This window comes from Tetrao urogallus, assembly GCF_951394365.1.
Source record: "Tetrao urogallus genome assembly, chromosome: 4".
NCBI lineage: Eukaryota > Metazoa > Chordata > Aves > Galliformes > Phasianidae > Tetrao > Tetrao urogallus.
In genome coordinates, this window is record NC_136817.1 from 28215251 (window position 1) to 28240221 (window position 24971).

Below are 24971 nucleotides of genomic sequence, written 5' to 3' on the forward strand. Positions count from 1 at the left end.
TAAAGCAGACTTTATGCAGAATCTGTGCCATCACAATTCTAGTGATGATAAGATGCTTGAATAAAACAGGCTGGTATGTATGGGAGGGGTGTTGCCTCAAAAAAAGAGCTCTGATGATGGTAACAAATGGAAGATAAAGTTGCACTGACCCAGGAGGCAAGCTTGTCTGTTTGCATTGCATGCCCAACGCATATTTTATTTGTCACAGAAGAATTGCCAGAAGTTCTGTGATGTACAGATCAACACTGAGAGTTGTTGTCTTATCAGAACTTTCAATGTCATGAATCATTCATAGGTAAAAAAAGAAATGAGATTTGATTATTAAAAGTTGTATGAATTTTAAATCCGACAATAATGTTGAGCCGTTTTCTTTTTCGTCTGGTTTACTGAACCTCTTAGCTACACTTGAGTCCTCTTTTTTAGCTTTTCTCTATAATGAAAAACTTACTTGAAAAGAGCTGAAACTTTGTTCCAAGGAGTTTTCACGTACAGTCATGCAGTGTGTATGGTAACTGTTGAGTCATGGCCTGAACCACTGATTGAGCACCTGGGGAAAGGATCCTGGGAGCACAGGTAAAGGGAATTCAGCTGTGTGACTGGAAGGGGTGCAGCCTGGCTGCACCTCTCTTAGACCTCATTTAAGGGCTGACTGCCACGGGGGAAAGATTTCTGGTTGGAGATCTCTCCCTTGTGGAGTTTTTCCTGCGAGCCTAGACCTCTGGAGACAGGTGAGCACTTTTCCTTTGTGATACAGTTTCATTTGTGCTAGTCCCTTTGCTGTTATACTCCTCTATTGCCCTTCCACTGTGTTAGTCTTTCCAGTCGGTACCTTTTGGCACTCTGTAAGGAGTCCTTGGCTGCGCATTGCTTCCTCTCTCAAAAGATGTACTACAACCTTGTAGGTTTAAGATGGCAAATTACGTAGTTATGATACATTTTTGAGAAGGATCTTAATTCCCCCCTCCTTTCTGTAGAGAAAAGGAAGCATTTTTGGGTCATACTGGTGGTAATGTAATAACTCAACGTAATTGAGTATAAATAACTCAAGTATTTCAATTAAGTATATCAATTAAGTATAAATAACTCAATGTAATTGAGTTTTTTCAGGTGGTCATAAGCTGATGATACTGGGCAGCCTGTGCTAAAAAGTTCATAGTTGTTCTCAAAGCTGATATGTTTTTTTGTTCCTTGCTGATGGAGTTGCAGATGGGTGGATGTGCTTCTTGCGAGCCATGAGCTGCTGTTGCAGGCAGTGCTTAACCAGGGAGAGTTATAAAGCTTTTTCTTCTGTCAGTTTTTGGAATACCTGCTGCTCTGGGGGCAGTAAAGCAATACAAATACTTGCATATTTTATCACCTGCGCAAATGATGCTCAATACCTTCTGAATTTTGCAAGTGATGTTGTGTATTTGCAAACATGAGGGAATGCTGTGAGTATTGTACCTTCCTCTCCTAAGTTTTCAATGAAGGATGTTGCAGAGGATAGCCAGCAGGCACATAGGGAAAGTACTCGGCAGTTGTGCAGTTTGGACGTACAATTTTATACGCTTCATGTTTCCAAGACGCTTACTTTTCTCTCTGTTCCTTCCCCCATATTTTTTACTGCAATGTGACAGGGCAGGTGAGAAGCTTCACTTTAGTATGATTACCATTTTCTTCCGAAACTGCTTCAGTGCTGAATCAAGTGGGAAAACTAACAAGCAGCTGATAGCCGAAAATCCCCCTTTGACCTTTGGAAGAGAACAAACGCCTCCATTTCATCCACATGTGAGGGGAATAAAGCAACGACACACCACTGCTAGATTTAGCTGGTCTGTAATTGGGTGTGCTCTTACCAAAGGCAAGATAAATCTAAAATTTGTTAACTCACTTAATGCTTGAGTTATTTTGCAGTGCATCCCATAGTACTTCTAAAGAGTTCTTTGTGACTTTGAATTATAGCCTCAACAGGTGGTCAATAAGGCTGAGTATGAGCTGGTAGCAGTTCTTGTTGGGGTGTGTGAGTAGTGCTTCAGTGATATTTGAGAATCTGGAATGAATGGGAACTGTTAGTACATGGTGTTATTCTTGCTTTTAAGGTTTTTAAAGTAAGTTCTCAAAGTGCTACGTAAGGTATAACAGAGGTGCAAAGGGCAGAATGCCTTTAGGTTTTCTTTTTCCTGCTTTTTGTTGTTGTTTGTTTGTTTTGTTTTGTGGGTTTTTTTTTTCCTTCTTTGGCCAAATACAAACGCATGGGGGTTTATAGACAATTTGGAGTGGCTAGGAATCAAAGAACCTTAGAATGGCCTGGGTTGAAAAGGACCACAATGATCATCTGGTTTCAACCGCCCAGCTATGTGCAGGGTCTCCAACCACTAGATCAGGCTATCTAGAGAAGGAGTGGTTCCACTGAAATGCCACAACGCAGCTTTCTGCTGCCCTGCTTCCAAGGCTTTGTACCATCCCCAGTGCTTGTATGACCATTGCCTCATAGGCTGTGTTGCTGTCACTGCAGAGTGACCATGGAGCCCTGTGCTGAGTTGAGAGAAGGGTTGAAAATGGGAAGAGATGGGCAGGGCAAAACTTTTCTTTTTTGTAGTGATGCAAAAAAAGTAAATAATAATAATAAAAAAATAATTCAAGAGGTGCTTTCTGATAACTCATGGCTAAATGTGTTGCAGCAATTCTTTAGTTCAGTCATTCATAATGGGAACAGCAATGCAGGACATTCTTTCACTTGTTTGTTGTTGCTTTTTTTTTTTACCCTTAAATTCCATTTAATGCATTCACTTTTGAAGAGATTGCATATTTTCATTCTGAAAATGATTTCTCATACAAATTGCTGTGCAAGAAGTAGATGCTGAAATGGGAGAATTGCATCTTTGGTTCCAATTTGGCCCATTGGCTTCGAAGAGTTTATTACTTCCAAGCTTTTGTTCTTGTGGTTTTAATCAATATTTGTTTGAAACATCATACTTATTTTTTACGTAGTAAGCAACTTATGTTAAATAAGGAGATACGCGTAGGAATCTTTTCTATTAAGGAATATAAAGCAATCCTTGTATTGCTGACTTGTAATTTCAAGTTAGTTTTACTATACGCATTTTCAGGGGAGGAGAGAAAATAGTGGAGAAGCATAACCAGGCAAGAAAAGCAGGATGTTTCTGCCTGGCATTTGCTACTGAATGTCATTGGAAACACTTGTGCCTGTCCAATATTCACACCATGGTGGGTTAGAAAATGCCAGGTGTCAGAGGAGGGCAGGCAGGCTTTGCCCGGTAAGAAGGGGAGCATCTTGCTTGGTATGGGCGCAAATGATCACATTTGGTTAAAGGCAGAAATGAGGTGGACTTGTGACAGGTTTGGCTTGTGCCACTCTAAATTCTACTTCATGCTGTTTGTTCACAGAGGAGATGAACTGGTTTCCTTATCTTTTTCACCCTGTCTGCACGCCATCAGGAGATGGGCTCAGAAAATGCTCCCTGTGCTGATTCACATCAACTGTTAAAGCAGAGACTTTTGAGTAGATGTTGAGTTAGCGTATACATAATATCCTTTCAGGAAGGCATGCCTTCATAAATACCTCATTGCACATCTACACTGCAAGGCTGCAGTTTTCTTTGGCTCTCTTCTATCTTGTCGGTACTACTTTAAGTTGGATTTTAAGAACTGCCAGCATGCAGATCAGGTTTGGGTGATGCTTGGCAGCAGTCCAGGCCATGAGGCTATCAGGGGCAGCCCTATGGGCAGGAAGGTCACCGAGTAGAGGAACTTCCTTGTAAATTAATGCATGCCATGTCATCTTCATCATTCAAATCCAAATCCCTTAGGCCAAGTGTAACCCTTAGCTTTCTTGCTGTGATAGTATATCCCCTTTTTGCATCAATAAATGTAACAGCACTCAAAAGTTAACATCTGTATGCTCTAGTTTCTCTCTTTGGCTGTACTTTTACCTGGAGGTAATCCAAAGATGAAGTGAATTTTGTTTTGCGGGCCTCTTCCTGCATCTCATAAATGCTGCTTGAGAGGGTTGTGTGACCATTAAGAAAAGGATTGCTCCACTCATTTCTTATCTCACTGTTCTTCAAGCATCCAGCTCACAGACACAGTACGATTATTTGAACATACAAACGAAGTACGAAACCAGCCAGAGCTGGGTAGCGCTACGCGTTTGGTTTGTGTTTTCTATGTTATTAAACAACTTCAGCACTTCTCTGTGCATGCTGAGGGTTCATTAGGCTCCGCATCATGCAAGAATCTGAAGAGTTTGAAGAAGTCTCTGCAGGAGCAGACTTAAGGGCAAGGTTGTGCCCACCACTGATGCGGGAATTGTTTTGCTTCTCGAGTCTCAGCCCATGAGGCCACAGAAAAAAAAATAATCCTATCGTGTAGGGGAGTACAGGCAGACAGATAAAAAGTATTTGAAAGGCTACTGTGTAAATATTTATTGACAATTATCCTTTCTCTGCGATAGGTGTCATAAATCATTTGTGACTTCTGGAGTTTATACCCAAAAAGTTTTTAGTGCACTGTCATGTTATCTCTTTCTGACAGGTTTAGATTCTCCAGAACTTGAATCGGCTTAAACAAATAAAAATTAGAAAGCAAACCCCACCCCTTCACTCCCTGACTGAGCTTTTTCCTTCATGGCAGCGTACCTGGTTGCTTCCTCTGTTTTTGTGTGTACCTTTTCAATTTTTGTAGCACAAAAAGTTTTTTCTTTTATAAACTCTTTATGATGCTGTAGAGAAGACACACATAAGGCCAGCAGGGTAGTTTGGTGTGTACTGGTAGCTTTCTAAAATTCAAATGGGAAACTTGATCGGTATTTCAAAAATATAATTTAAAATATTTGTGAGCCTTTTCGAAAGCAGGCTTTAAATGTTATTAGTGGCTAGCATCCTAGCTTGAGCCATGATTTAATTTCTTGCTCGCATGTGAAGAAGCCATTTGCCTTCCTCTTGCCCTTGGACTTTTTAATCACCACAGTTAGAGCCGAGAAATCTTCAGACCCTAAATGCTTTATTTAAGCGAACAAATTGCAGGGGTAGACTGGTGAGAGAGAAGAGCGAGAGAACAAAATCTTGGCAGAGCAAGCAGCTATACTTATCAGAAAAAAATGCAGCTTCCTTATAGGCTTTGGTTCTGAACAATGTGAGGTTTGATTTAGTTGATCAGCAAAGAGACGAGGCCAAACAAAGGCCACTTTGTCATGCCTGAATTTCAGAAATATATCCACATCACAATGGCATGCAGTGCAGTTTTTCATATGTTTTTTTGGCTGAAACTGGGTTTTGGGATAGGAACACAAGTTGGCAAAAACAGCTTCCTTGCTCAGAGAAGAATAACTTCTGTTGATCAGAGATTTTTTGGAGAGATTTTTAATTAGACCAATGCTGTGAAGGCTGCAGAGCCAAGGGAGTTCAAAACAGATATGTAAAGTACTTTACAGTTCCTCATATTTTATCATCATTTCAAAGTCAGCAGGGAGCTAAGCCTTAAAATGATGCTATGGCTTAACTCTGTATAGTTGTTGTTTTATTCCTGCCAAGCTTGAGTCACTGTGGCCACCTAGCCCCTTCATAAGAGATTAAAATGACGGAAAGATGGAATCATTTCTGCAATTATATGAGTGAATGTTTCTATTTGAGCATGGGCTTCAATTTCCCTGTGTTTCCCTGTAAGAGTGTGGGATGGATAGACCATTTTTTTAATTCCACAATGTATAGCTGTGGAGCTTGAGTAGACGTAAGTGACTGAGTCTCAGGCAGTCACCACAGGTGGGAGCTACATGGTAAGGGGGACTTGCTTGGACTAGTCTCTGCTTGGGTTCGAAGCCTGGTCCTGATTTGATGCTAAGAGCGTTATCAGGTACTGAAATGCGCTGCCCGGGGAAGTGTTAGATTCACCATCCCTGGAGGTATTTAAGATACACATGGACGTGACATCTGAGGACATGGTTAAGTGATGGGACTTGGTAGTCATCTTGGTGGTTGGAACTGAATGACCTTGATGGTCCATTTCAACGTAGGTGATTCTGTGGTTGCATGAGTGGAAGCACTGCACTTTCCAGGCTTTCTTGCACATATGGCGTAGACCAAACAGTGAACTTACACCTGCAGTTTGTTGATTTGTCATCACGCTGGCCAATATGCTCTTTCAGGAGCTAACTTCTACTAACAGGCCCTGAGTCTGAGGGTTTGGGGTGGAAAAGAGGTATCTGGAATAGAAATTTATTTCTGTGCAAGAGATCAGCATAGAACCTAGGCACTGGTTAAATCTATTTCAGCAATGGAATTTCTGTCATCTTCTGATGTATAAATACCCAAATGTTTCCAAGGGAGTTACAGGCTGTTTTAGAACTCCTGTGTATGTAGATTTTAGTGCAAAGCATATGGACTTGCTTTTTCCAGTCACCTTTCAAGTCTGTGGACTCCCTGGGCCCATGGGCATTGTGTTCAAGACTTCTATCTTAATCCCTGTTTTGAGAGAGGAAGTGGAGCATTAGCGACGCACAAACTGACTCTGCACGGAGACAAGTTTTAATTCCTGTTGTACATAAAAAACATCTGAAGGGCGGGGGGGTAGATATGTTTGCCTTTGCAGCTGTTGGCAGCAGAGAAATGCAGCAAGACTTGATTGAAAACACCTATCTTAGTGTTTTACTAACTGCATTTCTTTTTTTTCCATTCTTGTTTCTAGGTCACAGATTCTGGATACTGGCTGTGGGATTTTTTTATTATTATTTTTATTTTTTTTGATTGGCTTTTTCTCCCTTCTTGGATGTGAGTTGAAGGCCAACAGCTGAAGTGTTGAAAACCAGTGCAGAAGGACACTCACCTTGTTTTGTTTGAACCCTTGTTTGCTGGGATACTTTCAAGCCCTCCTTCACAGTCATGTGGTCATCACAGCTGCTGTTCTTCACAATGCTCTTAACACCGTTAGCCCATGGTGAGTGAGGGATGGGGGAATGTGATTGTGGGAAGGGAAGGAGAATGGAAAATTGCCAAGACGTTGTCTCTTCTGCCTAATGCTTGTGGTTTTTTTCCAGGGTCTTGATTTCTTTCCCCACTTCCCACCCAGGTCTTTGAGTTCTTGTGTTACTGTGTGACTAATTAAGTCATGAAACAAAGAACTTTGGTCACATAACTATTTCTCTTACAAAGTTTAGTTACTGTGTTAAGGCTGACTTTCATCCTAATGCCCGAGCCTACTCTGTTGGCTATGCTGTTGGCTGTATATCACTGGAATTGTCGTTCCTGGCCTCTCTGTGAAGATGACTTCTTTTGTGAATGCTATTCAGTAGAATTTTGTTTATCCCCCTTCAGCCACAGCTCCATAGAACATAGGTTCTTACTCACTGTCATGATATATCATGATTTCAAGCACCACAGTGCACATTTTCATGCACTCCTATACCCAATGTGACCCTGAGTCTGGAAGAACCTAAACCAGTATATTTGTCTTTAGCTTGGCACACTGCGTAACCCACCTGGCAACAAGAGGTCATCAGCTGTAGCACCATGCTGATGCAAGTAGGCAGTATGTGAGAGATGAGCTAATGTTATCAGACATCACTGCCGTGCTGTGGGGATGTATTAGCTTCAGAGTCTGTGTGCAGCACACTATCGCCTACAGTGTCCATTATGTTTTCTTAAATGGAAAAATTTGGTCTTTTTATTAGCCATGAAAATTGAAATCTGACACATTTAATTCTTAGGGATAAGACTTCAAGAAGTAAATTGCTAGATTTCTGAAGAGCCAGAAGGGTTCAGGAGCTCCTGTTCTCAGTAATGGTTGCTAAATTATGAGGGCCGAGCTCTGAAAGATTTGGCTGCTCCCTGATGCCCCAATGAAACATGAGCTTTGAGAATCCTATTTTAATTGCAGGTCTGTGGGAGCCTGTTTGTAAATGAGACGACTCCCTTCGTGGATCTTGTGCACCTCTGCTTTGAAAATACTCCAGTCTTTTTGCGCTTAGCATCCAGTGTGTGTGTGCTAAGACTCAAGTGAAATTTTACAGCAGAGGGAAAAAAAAAAAGAAAAAAATTGCATGTATGAATGTATTTCTGGAGCGTGGCCTGTCTGCTTATATCACTTATAACACTTCTGTGCACAAAGGTTATCTCTACTATCGTTCCTTAAGCAAAGCTCCTCACTAACTTGAAAATTAGAATGAATAATTAAACTGAGCAAACCAATTGGGGTGGAATGGAAAGAGCTATTAGGAAAAGGTGCTCTCCATTCTTCTTTTGGAAAGTTAACTGGTGAATGTTTTGTGAATCTTTATAATGAAAGAATATTAACAGTTGAACAGTTGACAATTTGAATATGCCTCTGGCAGTTCTGTTTTTAATTCACGGTGCCACTGCAGCTGGAAAATCCTGCGTGATAGTCTCTGTAAATAAGAATGTATAAAAATGTCACAAATATCTTAAGAGTCACATGGTGCTAAAGGCAAGCAAACATTACAGATGTAGAAACTAGATGCCTGAAAAAATGTCGGCAGCGGTACCCTTTATGCTTTTTTACAGAGTAGGTGCCTGGGGTGGCTGCTATGTGTGTTCTTAGTCAGTGATGGTAAATCTGACCCTTATGTTATCTCATCCCTGTAAATCACTAATAAGAGTGTAGCAGAGGCTTCCAGCAATTTTTGAGCAGTCGAGAGTGAAGACCTTTGCTCTCGGAATCGAATCTGTCTCTCCTTCTTTTATTGACCAAGATGTGGTTACCATCCCTAAACTTTTTTGTGCTGCTTTTCTTGGAGGAAGTGAGTAGACTATCTGATTATTCAGGTATGGTACACTTCTGATGCTAAACAAAGGGAGAAAGCTGCAGTGTAGTTGTGTCATGTAGGAAGATTATGTTTGGTATCGGCTTCACTGAACAGACTGAACATTCAGTCTCCTGTGAGGGATGAGGAGCATGCATGTTACAGTGAGAGTGGTACTAGAGGTTGGAAAACATAGGCTGGCAGCACTTCCAAGGCTTTGAATAGACACAAAGTGTATGATGGTTTTAAGGTACTCTTGCTTGCTGCCTCTCGTCCTGTAAATGCTCACAAAATGCTGCCTGAAGTGGATGGCAATGCAGTATCAGTGCAGTTTCTCCTGCTGCAGCCTTAAGGCAGTATGCATGGGTTTAAACACATGCCACAACTTACCTTGCATATAAAGATTGCTTAATTTTAATTAATTTTAATTGCTTAATTTTTCCCTTCTAATGATCCACTCTTCTTATACATAGAAAGATTTTGTATTTTGTTTAACAGGATTCTAACAGGAACTGTAACTGTTCTTTTCCTGAAGTGATTGCCAGAGTAGATACAAACTGCTTTTGTAGTTCATTGCTTGCTACATCTCTTGGGCTGTTTGAGTTTCCCAGTGCAGCCTGTTCATCTGTAAAGGTAGTTATGCGCTCAATCTCTTAGTCTGATGATTCCATACATTTGTTGATTTAGGGCTTTGTTTTGTTTGGGAGTTTGTGTGTCTTTTTTAGCCAACAGTTTTTTGGGAGCATACTGTGACTTGGGTTACGGTGAAAAGTATGGAATTAATGACTATTTGACTTAAGCCATCAGGAGGATAAGCAGTTTTTCAGCATACTGCCCTGCTTCACTCTTGTCTTGTTCTGCAGAGGTAATGAAAGAGGAACAAGCCTTGAATTTTTGTAGTTTCTTGGTGATGGTGTTAATCTGAAAAGCGTGGGTGCTGTGATGTGCCCAGCTTTACTCTGAATCATAGTTCATAAACAGCTGAGTCCATGTGTTCTTAAGATCGGTAGCTCCCCTTACTGTTGCTGTGCATTTTGGCTGAAAATAGCTTTTTGTAGATGGGCCACTGCAAAGGCCCCAGGAATCCATCTTTTAAGCTCCATCAAAGCCTGTCAACTCATCTGTTGGATAAAACTAAACCTGTTATTAAAAAGAACTAGACAATTAGCTAAGATTAAAAACAACAAAGCCAGGAATAAAAATAAAAATAAGCCCACAGGCACCAGAAGCAACAACAACAAAAACACAAAAAAACAACCAACAAGTAGAAAAGGCTCTGCAGCATGCTGAACTTTTGCACTCCCTAATTCCCTTCTGCCCAATTGAAGGCTGCTTCTAAAGCATCCAAAAACCTGGGCTCTCACAAGAGTTCTGCTTGGCTTGCATCCCCCTCATGCGCACCTGAGCACGCTCATCCTCTTTGCTTGCCATGTGTAGATTTCCCACAGGCATTTTCTGGAATGAGCAGCTATTCTCATCTCCTTTAGCCTTCCTCCCTTTGACCCCAAACAGGGCAGGTTTCTCCTTAACCCACAAATGTGAGTTGTCAAAGTTCACCTGAAATGAGATAGACGTGATATGCAACAGCTCAGCTTGAGAGCTTTGGGAGACATACACCTGCTCTGTCACATTGCTTTCATGCTCGTGTGACTGAGAGCTGGGATTTAGAACTTCCAGGCTGCTGGACAAAGAAAAGTTACTATAGTGGTACAGCTTTGGTGAAATGTTTTGTTTTCCAGCAAGTAACTTAGTTCAGGATTTAAAAGAGTACTGAAGGCCTGTTGTGTCCAGAGGTCTTTTCTCATTGGATTGTTTTATTTTTTTTTTGTTAGTTTTAGGGATTATATTGTGTGTGGTTTCTTGATGAACAGGTGCAAGATGCTGTATGTAAGGATCAAAGGATGGCTTTTGGGATCACTCTAATGCTTTAGCTGTCTAATCTGAAATAGAACTATCGCTTATTACTCCAATTGAAGAAATAACTCAAATTACTTGGTTTCTCTTGAGGGTCATTACAAATGCAGTAAAATCAATGGGCACAACTATCTGCCCACTTCCTCTGTTGCTAAGCTCTTTCTCTGCCAGTGCTTTATGAGAGAGAGCCATCAGCCTCCAGTTTCCTGCATAGGCAAAACCCAATGTCAGTGGTGGGGATTCCAGCTTTTTTAACACTTTGTTAACAAGTTACGTGCTTTTCTCTTCAAAGAGAATTAGTTATTAATCTCTTTCTCCACATAAAACTTAGGTTTGGGGGAAGGAATAGAACCATACACTTGTCCAAAGCTAGACGAGACTGAAATGAGAAAAGTTGGGTGATAATCTAACCAAAAGCAAGTATGTTTTTGCAGAATGACCAATACATCTCTGACACTGGTGTGGTTCTGCTGTTACAGCCTGAATAACCACTGCAGCGGTCTCCTGATTGTGAATAAGATGCAGGTGTAGCTGAGGTTTTTTAGGTGACTGTGGAGATGGAGTTAAATTCAAGTTGAAGTATTTTCAATTTGGACAAAGTGTGATAAGTCTCAGAGCCTGTATTGTTAGGAAACCTCAGGCCTACCACTAACCCTTGACAGCACCCAACTGGCTTGCCTACAGTTGCTGCTGGTCCAACTCTGAATTTCCAAAAAACAAGTTGCCTCTGAGACCTTCTTTATGCAGAGTTGTAGCATAGCTTTGAAGTGACCTTCCTGCATCTAGGATAGATGCCATCTTGTCTCTCCACAGGAGAATTGTTTCACATGGGACTGAAATAATTTGTTTTCAAAAATTCATTTTTTACTTTGCATCTTCTCAAGCCATTGTAGCTGAAAGGAAGAGGGCTTTGTCTGCTGTACTTTTGTGACCCTCGGTGTTCGTGCAGCACTGTCCCAATATTTCTTGGAGATGCTCATGGTGAGGAATGGCTGTGTCTTTGCAAGGAAATGGCTCTGGAAGGTCAAACTGATCTCTCTAGGCACAAGCAGGTTGAGATGCTGAGCTGGTTTCTGTGGGAACAGTGAAAATATTTATTACTGAGCAGCACTTGTTGTTGCTTGGTGACAATGATTCTGTTAAAGCAAGCAGCATTATCTTTCTTGGGGGAATATATGATGCTAGCAAGCTGGTCCTTGTGACAGAGTGCTGTTTAATGTGAGCTGAACATTTGCTTCACTACTATTTTAATACGGTGAAAATACTGTCACTACTTAAAATACATACTGTGTATCTTTTATACTTGTACAAGTGTTATGTTAGCTAGTGAATGGTGGGTAATTGCCTTTTACTACAATACTCTCTATTTAGTCAGAATGAAATACAAGAGACATGTTTTATTAGTTGTGAAATAGCCAAGCTGACTTCCAAGCTTCTGCCTAACTTCATTGTTTTAAAAGATTAATCATCCTTGAAATATTTATAATATTTGCTATTCCTGGCAATTTGTATTACCTGCAGCAGTGCCACCTTTTCTGTATTGGAACAAGTGGTTGGGGAAGGCTTTTCCTGATAAAAGGAGGTGGCTTTTCTGTGTGTGTACTGGCATGCTTTCATTAGCAGCAGTGTAGTAAAGTCAGGACTTAAGTTCTCCATCTGATGACTGACCAATCTATAAGCTGATAGAGGCTGAAATTCAACCTTGCAAAGACTCTGTACACCACTTAATTCCCACTTAAGCCATTAAGTGGTGCAGAGGTCTGTGTGCAGACCCACTTCACCCGTGTCTGAATTTCACACTGAATAAGGAAAGAGATTTTAAGGGGATTTTCTGATAATGTTTTTTTTTTCTATTTTTTTCTTCGATATTTGACAGATGTGACTGCTTGTAGCATCTTCCTGCCCTAGGGAAGGAAACAAGATCTTTTCTTGCTCTCAGCTGCCATTTGCGGTGCTCATTACGCACACACCAAATCAATCTGTCTGCATGAAGCTGGAGCTACAGGATTGGAACTCTAGAAAAGGGCTAGGTGCCAGGACCCAACTTAATGCTTAGAAGTTACCCTTTCCTGTAACCTTCTGAATATGCATGGCATGGAGCAGTACCTGTGTGTTTCTTTGTGGGCAGCAGCAGGAAATGCTTTTGCTCCCGCAAAAGTGGAGATTGGTATTGTCCTGCAGGCCTGTTACCTCTGTTGCTTTAACTGTTTCCTGACAAGGCTGCCTTCTGATTGTTAATGATAACTCTTTGTACTCTGATTTTTGTCACGTTAATTAAGCCATAAGATGTGACAGCATGTGAAATACAGTGCAGTAATTCACGCCCAGCACATTCAGGCACTAAGATGAAGGCCAAATGGCCTCTGTGCAGCTAAGGGTGAATTATTGTACCATAATTTAATTCCCATTATATTTTATTGGGATTATGAAAGCTGTTTTTGTTAGTGAGCTTCGTTAAGAAAAGTTCTCTTTCAAAACACGATATTGAAAAGTTCAGCACAGTTCTTGTCACCAAGCACGATGAGGAGCTTTGGGCAATGTGGGAAGGAATTTTGTTGAATCCTGGCATCTGTAGGTGTTTAGACATATTTATGCAGTTATTAGGCCTAGGTAATAAATGGGTGTTGTGCTGCAGAGGTCTGCTGTCTTAAAAACTGACCTAATGCTGACCACTCATTTTGTATTAGCTACCAAGCAGTTGCTATGCAGGATGGCTACGTTAATTCATTTCTGACTTCATCTTGATTTGATCTGGAAACCTTAACTCACAATCAGTCTCTTAAGCCATTTAATCCCTTTCCAGTTTGGGCTGTGCTAATGTGCACGTCAGAAGCTCCTGTTCCTGCTGGCACACTTCGTTTTGATCCCAGCAAGTACTGAGCGAATGGAGGATGGGCTGCCTGCGGGACAGTGGAGTGGTGGAGAAAGAGAAGTAGGAATGGGCAGCTTCTCCCTTTCCTTGTTGGCTTCCATCTATTGCATTTTTACCTAAATAGGATTATGGAAGTCTATCTGGCTAATTGCTAGTTCTAGCTAATACTTCACTACTGCTAAACTTCTTGATAAAGCTTTCCTGTGGCAAGGATGACAGGAAACTATCAGGGGATAGAGAGAGCTTGCTATTCTGGGCTGTGTGCGGGGTTTTGATGGGTGAGGCTGTGTCAAAAGGATCCTAGCCTTGGTGCTTGGAGAAGTGCAGGACCTGATCACAGTTTCACAGTTATTGTAGCTGTGCAGTGCTGGGGCAGAGCCATTCTTTCCAACAGTGCTAGAACTTGCATTGCATAGGATTTGAATGAACAGAAGCTTGCAGCTGTGCCACATCTTTTTCTGGATGTGAATACTACCACAATTGGGATGTCACTCATGTTTCTTTCTCTAATAACTACAGCTAAGCTTAAACTGCTAGAGCTGGAGAGGGGAAAAAATATTACTTGTCAGGGTGATGTGCCCTTAGTTCTCTCATCCATATAAGCTGGGCATGGTGAAGTACTTGAAGCTGAAATGAGAAAAGAGTGAGAATGGGGAATGAATTATAGGCACCTTCATTCTCACACTTCCTCAGTTGCTGCTAACCTGCTCCCATGAGATCTGGACCAATCTGCTGTTTTCCTCTTCTAGAAAAAACACCTTTGGCCCAGCACGAATAGCAAGCAGAAGCTCTTTATTGCAACTGAAACTGCCTATTCCCTAGAAGAAATCTTTAACATCCATTTTATCTGCTCTGCAGTCCTGTGAATTCTAGAGACGTCTGATGCTTATTACCCTAGGGCACATTCGCTGGTGTTCAGTTGGTTCCTTTAGTAATCATGATTTTTTGAATTGGTTATGTTGGTTGGTAATGTGGTTTCATTTGAATTTGGAAGAGGTTTCCTGCTGCTCAGTGAGCAACTCATTTGGGAGAGACACTCTGGGAAGAAATGAAAAGCATGTCAAAGTTCAGAAGCTTTTCCCCACTTGGAATTTCCTCAGTTTCCAGGAAACTCTTGGTGCTGGCAGAACCATCTCTTTCCTTCATGGACCTACTCCAAGCTGAGGGAGGCTCAGTGGGTTGTCAGCCAGCACCACACAGCTGTTGTAGTCTGCCTATCATGAAGTGTGTAGGACTGGATTGAGAAGCTTGTAGTCGTAGCGCAATATCAAATTCAGACCTTAAACTCAAGGGTTTGTAGTTGTAGTGCAGTATCCTTCATTTTTTTACTTCCTTGAGCTTTGCCATGTTGTGCTGCATTCTGAAATGGTTAAATGTTGGGTGCCTTGTTATGTATCTTGAGCTGCGAGTTTCAGATTTTAAGATTGATGCTCAGATGATGCTAAAAATCCTCTCAGGTCAGTCTGTGCATTAGAGTGGTTGGGCAGAATAAGAAGGATGGGATAGATGTACATAGTTTGAGTACTGTCACTCCCTCACATGCCCTAATCTGTAGAAATTGGAGTGCCTGACTGACTGCAGAAGCGCTGTCAAATTGTCCCTTATTCTGAGATTTCCAGAACACAAAGCTGTAAATAAATGGCATATTAATGTTGAGTTTTTAAGGCTTGATTCAAATCCCGTGGAAGTTATCAAGGACACGCTTTACTCTTCTGGTGATAGCATGGCCCTTCTTTGAGAGACAGATCCATGGCCAAATCTTACTTATTGCTTAAAACTGTATCTTCTGTGCATATATAATCTGTAGCATGCATTAGGGAAGAATGCCTACTTGGAGTAGCTGCAATAAAATCCAGGTCTTATAACTTACTTTTGTGTACTGTGGGTATTTTTGCTTTTATATATTTTTTTCATACTATGTATACAAATAGACCTATAAAGGGGTGATCCATCTAAACTTGGATTAAACAAGGCACTCTTAGCAAACCTTCATTTTGCTTACATGACTTGAAATCTGGTCCTTCACTAACACTGAAGTTTGTAATTTTATAGTCATGTGTACTTAAAAATCTTACTATTAGTCCTCAGAATTCCCCCGGAGTAACATCTAAGAAATCTAATAATGTTCGGTTGTTTTGCTTAATTTGATTGGGAAAAAGAAATAAATAAATGGGCCTGTTGATCAGAAGCCAAATACATAATGACTTTGTATCATCAGCAGACACCTGTGAGTCTGCAAGCCATGCTGATGAGAGTGCTTGGAAGCCATGCATTACAGTATCAGACAGCCATCAAAAATAATGTTCTTGCCTAACTTCTGCCTCTGAAAACAGCAGTCATCATGAGGAGCTGGAAGCATGTCTGTACTTTCCGATAGCTACAGTCCTTGTGTCAGGGAATGCCTGAATTCACAGGAGTCTCGGATTAAAGGGGAGGAGAGGAGTAAGATGGAGGCGGTGAGAAGCAAAATGGATGAACTCATTTGTTGTTTGACATCCTTGGGGAATGGAATCAAAAATGGAGGCAGGGATCTCATTTAGAAGAAACCCGAGTGATTTAGGCTGTCTTGCTATGTGCCGTGATTTGTAGCAGTGCCAAAAGCTCCCTAGCAGACTTCTGGAGGCAGGGCTAGTCTATTCTGTTGCCTGGCTGGATGTAGATTGATGTTCTGTGCTCTGTCTGCCCCAATAGTGCTGGGTGTCCCCATTCACATATATAACATCTGAGTTCTTCCTGCCCATCTCTCACTATGGTGTTTAATTGTGGTCTTTCTCCTCTAGCCAGCCAGCAGATCTCACAAAGCACAATAACTTAATTATTGGGGGTCTGTACCGATTAGCCTTGCATCTTGAGGCTATGCAGACTTTCAGCCCTGGAACATCTGGTGACAGCCTTGTTTCTTGGGGCCCTATCCCTTGTTGAAATACAGACTCTTTCTTTTGGGGTAGTAAATATGTGACAGATGTGAAATTCTTCAGCTCTTGGGAGGGTGCTGAGATGGTGGACTTCATTATCCCTCATTGTCCAGCTGGCAAAATGCAATCAAGAATAACTTTTGAGGAGAGCTGTTGTATCCAATATCACTCTGGAACACTATTGCATGAAAAGTTCAAAGAAAAACAAGCTTAGGGCACAAAAATGTTGATACAAGGAGATGGGATCAGTCTAGCTAGCACTCATAAAAATTCAGTGCATTAAAAATTGTAAACTTTGAAGCTGGTGAGAGCAGGGAGGTACAGACCTCTGTGAAAGTAAGACTTGTAGCTACGTTAGATGCCAAGCCTGTTCTAGTACACTTCACCACAGCTTGTGATTTTGATGGTTTGCACTGGGGTATGGCAATCTAAAAATCTCACCAAGGTGGTAACTGCAGAGCTGTCAAATGTTCCTTAGTTTTTCTAAATATATTCATTGGCGGTTATACAGTACTAACGCTAATGCAGCACTATATGTGAGGCAAAATGCTCAGAGATGAATAGTAGCCAGATACCTCAGTGGGGAAGGTTGTTAATGCTATCTAGTGCCCTGCAGAAATGTTACAGCAAATGTATTCTTTCTCAGGAAGCGTGGGGGAGGGAATATTTGTTTAGAAAGCTGAATAGGTGGCTTTGACAACATACAGAATGTATTTAGATGCGGAGTTTGCTGTGGTGTCTCTGGTGAGTCACAGATCCCACAGCTTTCTGTGGGTGTTTCCTTCTCCTGGTCGGGGTCCTTGTTTGAAATGTGTTTCCCGAGGTGACTACCTTCCCTCTGCGGGTCCAGAGAGGAGGTGTGGAGTGGGATGCAGCCAATACGTGGAGTGGATTGATTTGGAAGATATTATAGCAGTTACAGTACTGTGCTCTCTATGTGAGACCTCAAAATTAAGTACGAGGTGTTGTGCAAATCAAAGGTTTTGCTGAAAGCTTAAACATGATCTCCATGTCTGTGGCTAATCTTCTGGACTTGATCCTTTCAATAAGCTATGGATATGAAGGTTGTGTATGCAGGCAGTACGCATTCCTCAGCCGAGATTTTGATCAAGTTCTGCTTTTAATAGAGATGATAAGAGTTCAAAGGAACGTTCAGGACAAAAACATGTGAAGAAAGTGAATCAACTATGAATGCTATGTGCTTCATGCCAGTGAAATGGTTCTTTTGTGTAGTTAGAGGGAGGGAAGAACTTTTCTCATTATAAAGATCCTTAAACAACTTACAGAAATTATAATCAACTTTCCTTTTCTCTCCCTTACTTTCATTCCCTTCCTGCTTCTGAGACAAGGAGAGAGGAACCACCCCCTTAAAATGCTAAACCCAGAAGATCATTTGGTCTGCTGGGAACTGTGACCGTTCCTCAGAGACGGTCTCCAGGGTAACTTTGTTTGTGAGGTCCCAGAGGGATGCTGCCCTTCAGGCTTTGTTCTGAGAAACAAAGCTTTGCCTTTTTGCCCTCAAATACATTGCATTATAATGCTTTGGATATATCTGAGGACTCACTTGAACCCTGCAGAATGCAGGAAACTGTCATGCCAAAGTGGGGCAGGATTGAATAGGTGTTAACGGGATGTCTAGTAAATGTGACCGCTTATCTGTTAAAATAGAGAGATGTTCAGTGAAGCGAGCTATTGCCTTGAATGCAGAAGTATCTGGTTTAAATGCATGCTCTTTGTTTCAAAAACTGCTCTTCAAAATGTTCTCACCCTTCACGTTGTTCCTTGCTGAGTATTAATTGATGACCAGTTAAACTAATTGACTCCCTTTCAAATTCAGAGCTGCGGTAAATAATTTATTACACCAGCAGCCCTGGCTGAAATTATTGGCATAACACAAGCAATCCATTCCTTTAGCAAGAAGAAAGGGAAGAAAGCATTGTTTTCTATTCTTGCAACTTTAATGCAGGTCATACATCGGTATTGGGAAACTCTTTCCTTCATGTAACTCTGTCCAGTCCAGAAATACCTAAAATGTCAGATAACTTTTCTTTCCCTGTATTTCTGGGAGGACACCTGGAAAGGTTTCCGTGGTGGCCCTTAGGGGGGAGGTGCAATTTCAACAATCTGTTATTCTGAAAGCATCCTGCTTCTTGGGCGGAGGAATTAATAGAACTTGGTTTCTTACTTTGAATTCTTTCCTTTGCTGGATAACCGAAGAGGGTCTGTCTGCACTGTTTGCTCACGTCCATGAAACTTGCAGAAATCAAATTATGTATGCCCTCTGTCCCTTTTGCCAGATTGGATTTCAAATGGACAGCAAGCTGAAAATGATTAGGGGTACGCTGACTGACAGATGTGATCTGCAGGCTCACGTTAGCTTCAGTATCCTTGTAGAATGAGCCAAAACAAGTTTAAACAACAACAACAGCAAAAGTTGAACCCTCATTCCCTTCAGTTGATCACTGCCTTCCTTGTGTGGACAGCACCTGTTAGCCCTGCACCTTCATCCTGTCTGCACTGGAAGTCTGAAGAGCCCTGTAGGGGGTCACAGTTCTCTGTAGCTCTGAATGTCAGAAGTAAGCCTGGAGGGCAACATGGGCTGTTGGTGTAGCTGTGCACTCTCATTCAAGCAGTACAGACACTGTACGCAGTCACATGCTTTGCATGAAAATAACAGTCTTTGTGTACAGTGAACTGCTTGCTGCTTGTATATAATCTGTCAGCAGCACTCAGGGCTGAGCAGAATGAGGATGCTGTGGAAGCCTCTTTTTAAAGGTGGGGGCCTACAGGAGCTAAATGCTATGGCACTGGTGGAATTACGTGACGGTGCTGTTGAAATGAAACCCTATAGGATGCTATTACAGATAGGGCTTCATTTTCCCAAAGCTTCTGGACTTGACACCAGTTTCCTTAATTTGACACCTCTTTGTTCAAACAGAATATCAAAATGGCACTTAAATTACACTCCGAGTGAAGAGCTTAATAATAACCATGCACTGTAATGTGTTTAAATTAAAGCTTAGTGTTGTTTCAGTGTTGTTTCAGTCTGGGGTTTCAGATTTAACTTTCAAATGCTTTTCATCTCTGTATTGCAAATTTGACAGATGCCTTTTGCTGGTTGTAGATTGTAAAGACTATTTTCGTTTACCTGACCTAAAGGACACAGAGTTTATTTGCGTTTGGGTGGATGTTTGTGGCACAGCAAATTAGCAATAAACAGATACTTTATTTCTTGTGTTTTGCAAAAATTAATTTATTTCAGGCATTGAATTTATTTTTCTTTTAAATACCATAATGTGTTTATACAAAGCATTTTTTCCTGAGTGAAATCCTACTTTCTTGCCAAGAAATCACATGGAAACTTTCGCAGACTAATTGACAAAATTCAATAAAATCTCATAACCGAGAAGCAGAATAATGTTTTTTGAGAGTGCTTTGTGTACTTCACACAACATAATTTCAGTCCCTGAAATTTCAGCACGTAGAACATATCGATGTTGATTTCCAATGAAGAGGTTCTGTGTACTCTGTGCCTTGCAGATACACTTGGTGCTGCTTGTATTCATATTATGTGCTTTTATCCTACTGCTTTGACTTTATTTCTGCTACTAATGCAAGTTTATACTCATAAAGATAATGGTGAAAAATTTGGAAATGGTAAAATGCAAGTGTTCCTTGGTGTAGGGAATTGCTGGGCTGCTACAAGTGTTAAGTCTTAGGAGCCATAGTTTGTTGGCTCAATAACTGTAGACCATCTAGCATGATGTCTTTGCAAGCCAGGGAGTGTCTTAGTACATTCTATTTTTCATTTTGTTTCATCTCCTTATGCCAACATCTATTCCTATCTGTCATTTGTTACTATTTCCATCTGCTTTATGCTGGTGGTGTAATCACTATTTTGTCTTCCCTGCAAACACTGCTTTGTTAGGTTTTCTGGATGCTCTGGTTCCCACTTGATGGCTTCACATGAGGCTTCTGTGTGATTGCATCTGAAATACGGGTAGCTCTTCTTTTTTGGAAACAGTGTAGTATTCTTACAAGGTGTGCATTGAAATCTCTGAGGTGAGTCAGGTAGTATTTCAGTAAGAAAAAAAGCAGCAGTCAGGGTAAAGAATTTGAAGAGGATACAGACATCTGTGTGTCTTAACACTCGTAGCACTGGGTAATTTTCACAACTGTGCCTTCAACTGCAATCTCTCCCAAAGGTCACTTAGCTTAGACTGCTGTAAGAAGGAACCGAGGAATTGCTGCAGTGATAATTTAAATCTTGCCTTTGGGGATGCTGAGCAGCAGCAGCACCACCAATGGGTGCTGTGCTGTGCCAACAACAGAGTTATAGAGTGGTATGTAAAGAAGAGCACCAGCTGGTCTTTGTGTACCTCAGTAGAGATGGGAAAGCTGTGTAGCACTGGGGATATGCTTCCCCCTGGGAGCTGAGGTAAAACCACCAAATCTCGCCTTGTTGTTCACTGCACCCCAGTGCTTGCTGAAGTCAAAGCTAACAGCTGCTTCTCTCCCACTTCTGTGGAAAATGAGCTTTGGGTAAGTCCAGAAAAAACATCCAGGAAAAATATTTGCTTTATGTGAATTCTATCCTTAATCGCTCTTATTAACTATATTTCCCTAATTTTGGACCACTTATTTTAATAACAAGCAGGGTTGTCATAAGAAACAGTGTATGCACGTAGATCCCTGCAAAGATGCAAACAATTTCTGAAACTCTTGACATTAAAGGCACTCTACAAAATTGGAAACTTTCACAAAGGGGGAATAATTCACTCAACTCACGATTAAAATAAGTAAATAAATAAATCCTATTTTGAGGTTTGACATTTCTCCTATTGCAGCATGATTTTTTCCCACCAGAGCCAGCTGGTGAGTTTTGGTGGAGCATATTCAGTACGTGCTTGTTAAGAAAACTCTGTACCATTGTGAACCTCTTGGAAACCTCGTACACTTCATTTGCTCTCATTGGATTGAGAAAAACAAACACACACGAAAAATATGGAGCAATAGAATAAGAAAAATAGTTCTCCTTATATATCCTTCGGGGTGGGGGATCAATTTCCTAAGGTGAAACTTCTAACCAAGAGGAAACCTGTTGACCAAAACCACCATCATGAGTGCAAACAAAATGTGCTTTTTAGATTTTAGATCCTTTCTAGATTTTTTTTTTTTTTTTAATAATGTTCTCTTATGTTATTTCAAAAATAAACTTAAAGGAGGTACTTAACTTTAGAAATGCTTTGTGGTGACCAGACTATTTAAGTGAAAATCTTTCATCACTTGTTAGGCAGAGAAAGCTCATCTTCTGAGCATTAAGGTCCCTCCCAACCCAACCCACTGTATGCTTCTGTGATCACCTTCAATGCAGTGATGTGAGCCTTTTAAAAACCTTATGTAAAGTTGCTGTCTAGAAAAGTTTGACCCAAAACAGTAAAGTATGTGTATGAAGCTGTCTCTTGCATGAAGTTTGATTATGTTTTCCTGCTTGCTTTGTGCGAAGCCTTATCTGACTCTTGGTAACATGGTAAAAGTTAGGATTGTGTGCTAAGCTGGACTTTGTGCTCTGCTTGGTGGAGGTGGAGCATCACAAAGGAGATGCTGCTTGCACAGTTCCTGACCCAAGTTCTGAGCTGCTTTCTGCTTTGCCTTTCAGAATCATAGAATAGAATCACCAAGGTTGGAAAAGACCTAAAAGATCATCCAGTCCAACCGTTCACCTATTCCCAATAGCTCCCACTAAATCATGTCCCTCAGCACAACATCCAGCCTTTCCTTGAACACCCCCAGGCTCGGTGACTCCACCACCTCCCTGGGCAGTCCATTCCAGTGCCTGACCACCCTTTCTGAAAAGTAATACTTCCTAACGTCCAGCCTGAATCTCCCCTGCCGCAGCTTGAAGCCATTCCCTCTGGTCCTATCACTAATGACACGAGAGAAGAGGCCGACCCCCAGCTCACTACAACCTCCCTTCAGGAAGTTATAGAGAGCAATGAGGTCTCCCCTGAGCCTCCTCTTCTCCAGGCTGAACATTCCCAGCTCCTTCAGCCTCTCCTCATATGGCCTGTGTTCCAGACCCCTCACCAGCTTTGTTGCCCTCCTTTGAACACGTTCCAGGGCCTCAATATCTTTCTTGCAGTGAGGGGCCCAAAACTGGACACAGTACTCGAGGTGCGGCCTGACCAGTGCTGAATATAGGGGAACAATCACCTCTCTGCTCCTGCTTGCAACACTGTTTCTGATGCAAGCCAGGATGCCATTGGCCTTCTTGGCCACCTGGGCACACTGTCGGCTCATGTTCAGCCGAGCATCAATCAATACCCCCAGGTCTGTTTCCTCTACGCAGTCCTCCAGCCACACCGCCCCAAGCCTGTAGCGTCGCCTGGGGTTGTTGTAGCCGAAGTGCAGGACCCGGCATTTGGCCTTGTTGAAACTCATCCCATTGGCTTCAGCCCAGCTCTCCAGCCTGTCCAGATCCCTCTGTAGGGCCTCGCTACCCCCAGGCAGATCCACGCTTCCAGCCAATTTGGTGTCATCTGCGAATTTACTGAGGGTGCACTCGATGCCCTCATCGAGGTCATCAATAAAGATATTGAAGAGGACAGGCCTGGGGAACACCACTCGCGACCGGTCGCCAGCTGGATTTGACTCCATTCACCACCACTCTCTGTGCCCGGCCCTCCAGCCAGCTCCTCACCCAGCCAAGAGTGTACCCATCCAAGCCTCTGACTGCCAGCTTCTGCAGGAGAATGCTGTGGGAGACAGTGTCAAAGGCTTTGCTGAAGTCTAGGTAGGCCACATCAACAGCCTTTCCCTCATCCACCAGATGGGTCACTGGATCATAGAAGGAGATCAGGTTGGTCAAGCAGGACCTGCCCTTCACGAACCCATGCTGGCTAGGCCTGATCCCCCGCTCATCCCGCACATGCCGCATGATCTCCCTCAAGACGATCTGCTCCATAACCTTCCCTGGCACTGAGGTCAGGCTGACAGGCCTGTAGTTCCCCGGATCCTCCTTACGACCTTTCTTGTAAATGGGAGTCACATTGGCAAGCCTCCAGTCTTCTGGGACCTCACCAGTCAACAAGGAGCGCTGACAGATGGTGGAAAGCAGCTCGGCTGTCACCTCCGCCAGTTCCCTCAGCACTCTCGGGTGGATCTCATCTGGTCCCATCGACTTGTGACAGTCCAGTTGGAGCAGTAGGTCTCTGACTGTTTCTTTCAGAATCACAGGGGGGTTAGTGTGCTCCCCAGCCGAGATTACCAGGTCAGAGAGAGGAGTATCCTGAGGATAACTGGTCTGACTTTTAAAGACAGACGTAAAGAAGGCATTCAGAACCTCCGCCTTTTCCTTATCCTCAGTGCAGAAGTGCTGCTGGTACGCATGGAGGCAGGGGACTGGGCAAATGGTGAACTTGGTGAGAGATTAGTGTTTTAAACCACATGAGATTGAAATGAAGTTGCCTGTCTTAAGAGAGCAAGGCAAATGCTTTCAAATTTGGTCTTGAATGCAGTGCTAATGAGGGCAATGCTTGAAGAAAGCAATCAGAGATGTGTACTGTTGGGAAGCAAGGACTGCCTTCTGTAGTGTTTGACACCATTTGTTGTTCTCAGTGTCTAGAAGTTTTTGGGAGCAAAGGCATGCAGATGTGTAAGTAACAGGTAGCATCTCATCTTTGAGGAGTTTGTATTTTCTAAAGTGATTTGCTGTTATTTTCTTAACACTCTTATAGGACAAACTGGTTAGAATAACTGAGCCAGGAGAATGAATGGGAAGCAGTAAAAAGCCTCAAAGGCTTTCACAGCCTGTGGTGTCCAAGTAACAGTCTCCAGTATCTATGAGTCCCAGTGGCATGCAGCTACATTGTTCCGTGGTGCACTTGATAGGTTGGGATAACTTGGACTAGTGTGTGTCACCGGCCAGCTGCTGGTATATAGGCAATGTTATTTAACTGTAGACATAAAGAGAGAAATCCAAACCTAAGTAATAATATCTTTTTTAGATATTTTTTTTTTTAAATTTCTTACAAATTCTATTGGATGATGTGGCTGTAAAGCACTTTTTTTAGTGCCTGTGGATGCAGAGTTGTGTTGCTGTGACTAGGTTCCTCAGTCATGCAAAACATCGTTATGCTCTAAAATAGACTCCCAAAGAGTGGGGCAGAGTAGCGCTATCAAAGGGCTTGACTGCAGGTGTTTTAAGGCTGGGTTGGATGGCAGCCCTGCCTGCAGCAGGGAAGTTGGAACTTCATGATCCTTGGGATCCCTTGCAACCCAAGCCATTCTATGATTCTATGAAATGCAAGTTCTCAATATTAACTCATTTGTAGGAAGAATATCACCTTCATATGTACATCGCCTCTGAGGGGAGATACTAGAAAGGTAGAGAAGTGATGTTTGTATGTATGTTTGTCAACATAGATGTCTCTGGAAGTCTACTATTAATTAGAAAAAGTGTTCCACTACAAATTATGAAAATTAACAGGAGACTGATTTCAGTTACACTCATTTGCTC

At 42.0% G+C, this 24971-nt stretch overlaps 1 protein-coding gene across 16 annotated transcripts in view; it reads left to right on the forward strand.

The window, feature by feature from the left end:
- Positions 1 to 6875: 6875 nt before the first annotated feature.
- Positions 6876 to 24971, forward strand: part of ADGRL3 (adhesion G protein-coupled receptor L3) — a gene marked incomplete at both ends in the record, with an annotated part of 303667 nt that continues 285571 nt past the window's right edge. For all 16 annotated transcript variants that reach the window (XM_079534782.1, XM_079534783.1, XM_079534785.1 and 13 more), the window contains one exon: positions 6876 to 6930. In XM_079534782.1, coding sequence (XP_079390908.1) covers positions 6876 to 6930 — 55 coding nt within the window. The remainder of the gene's footprint in view (positions 6931 to 24971) is intronic.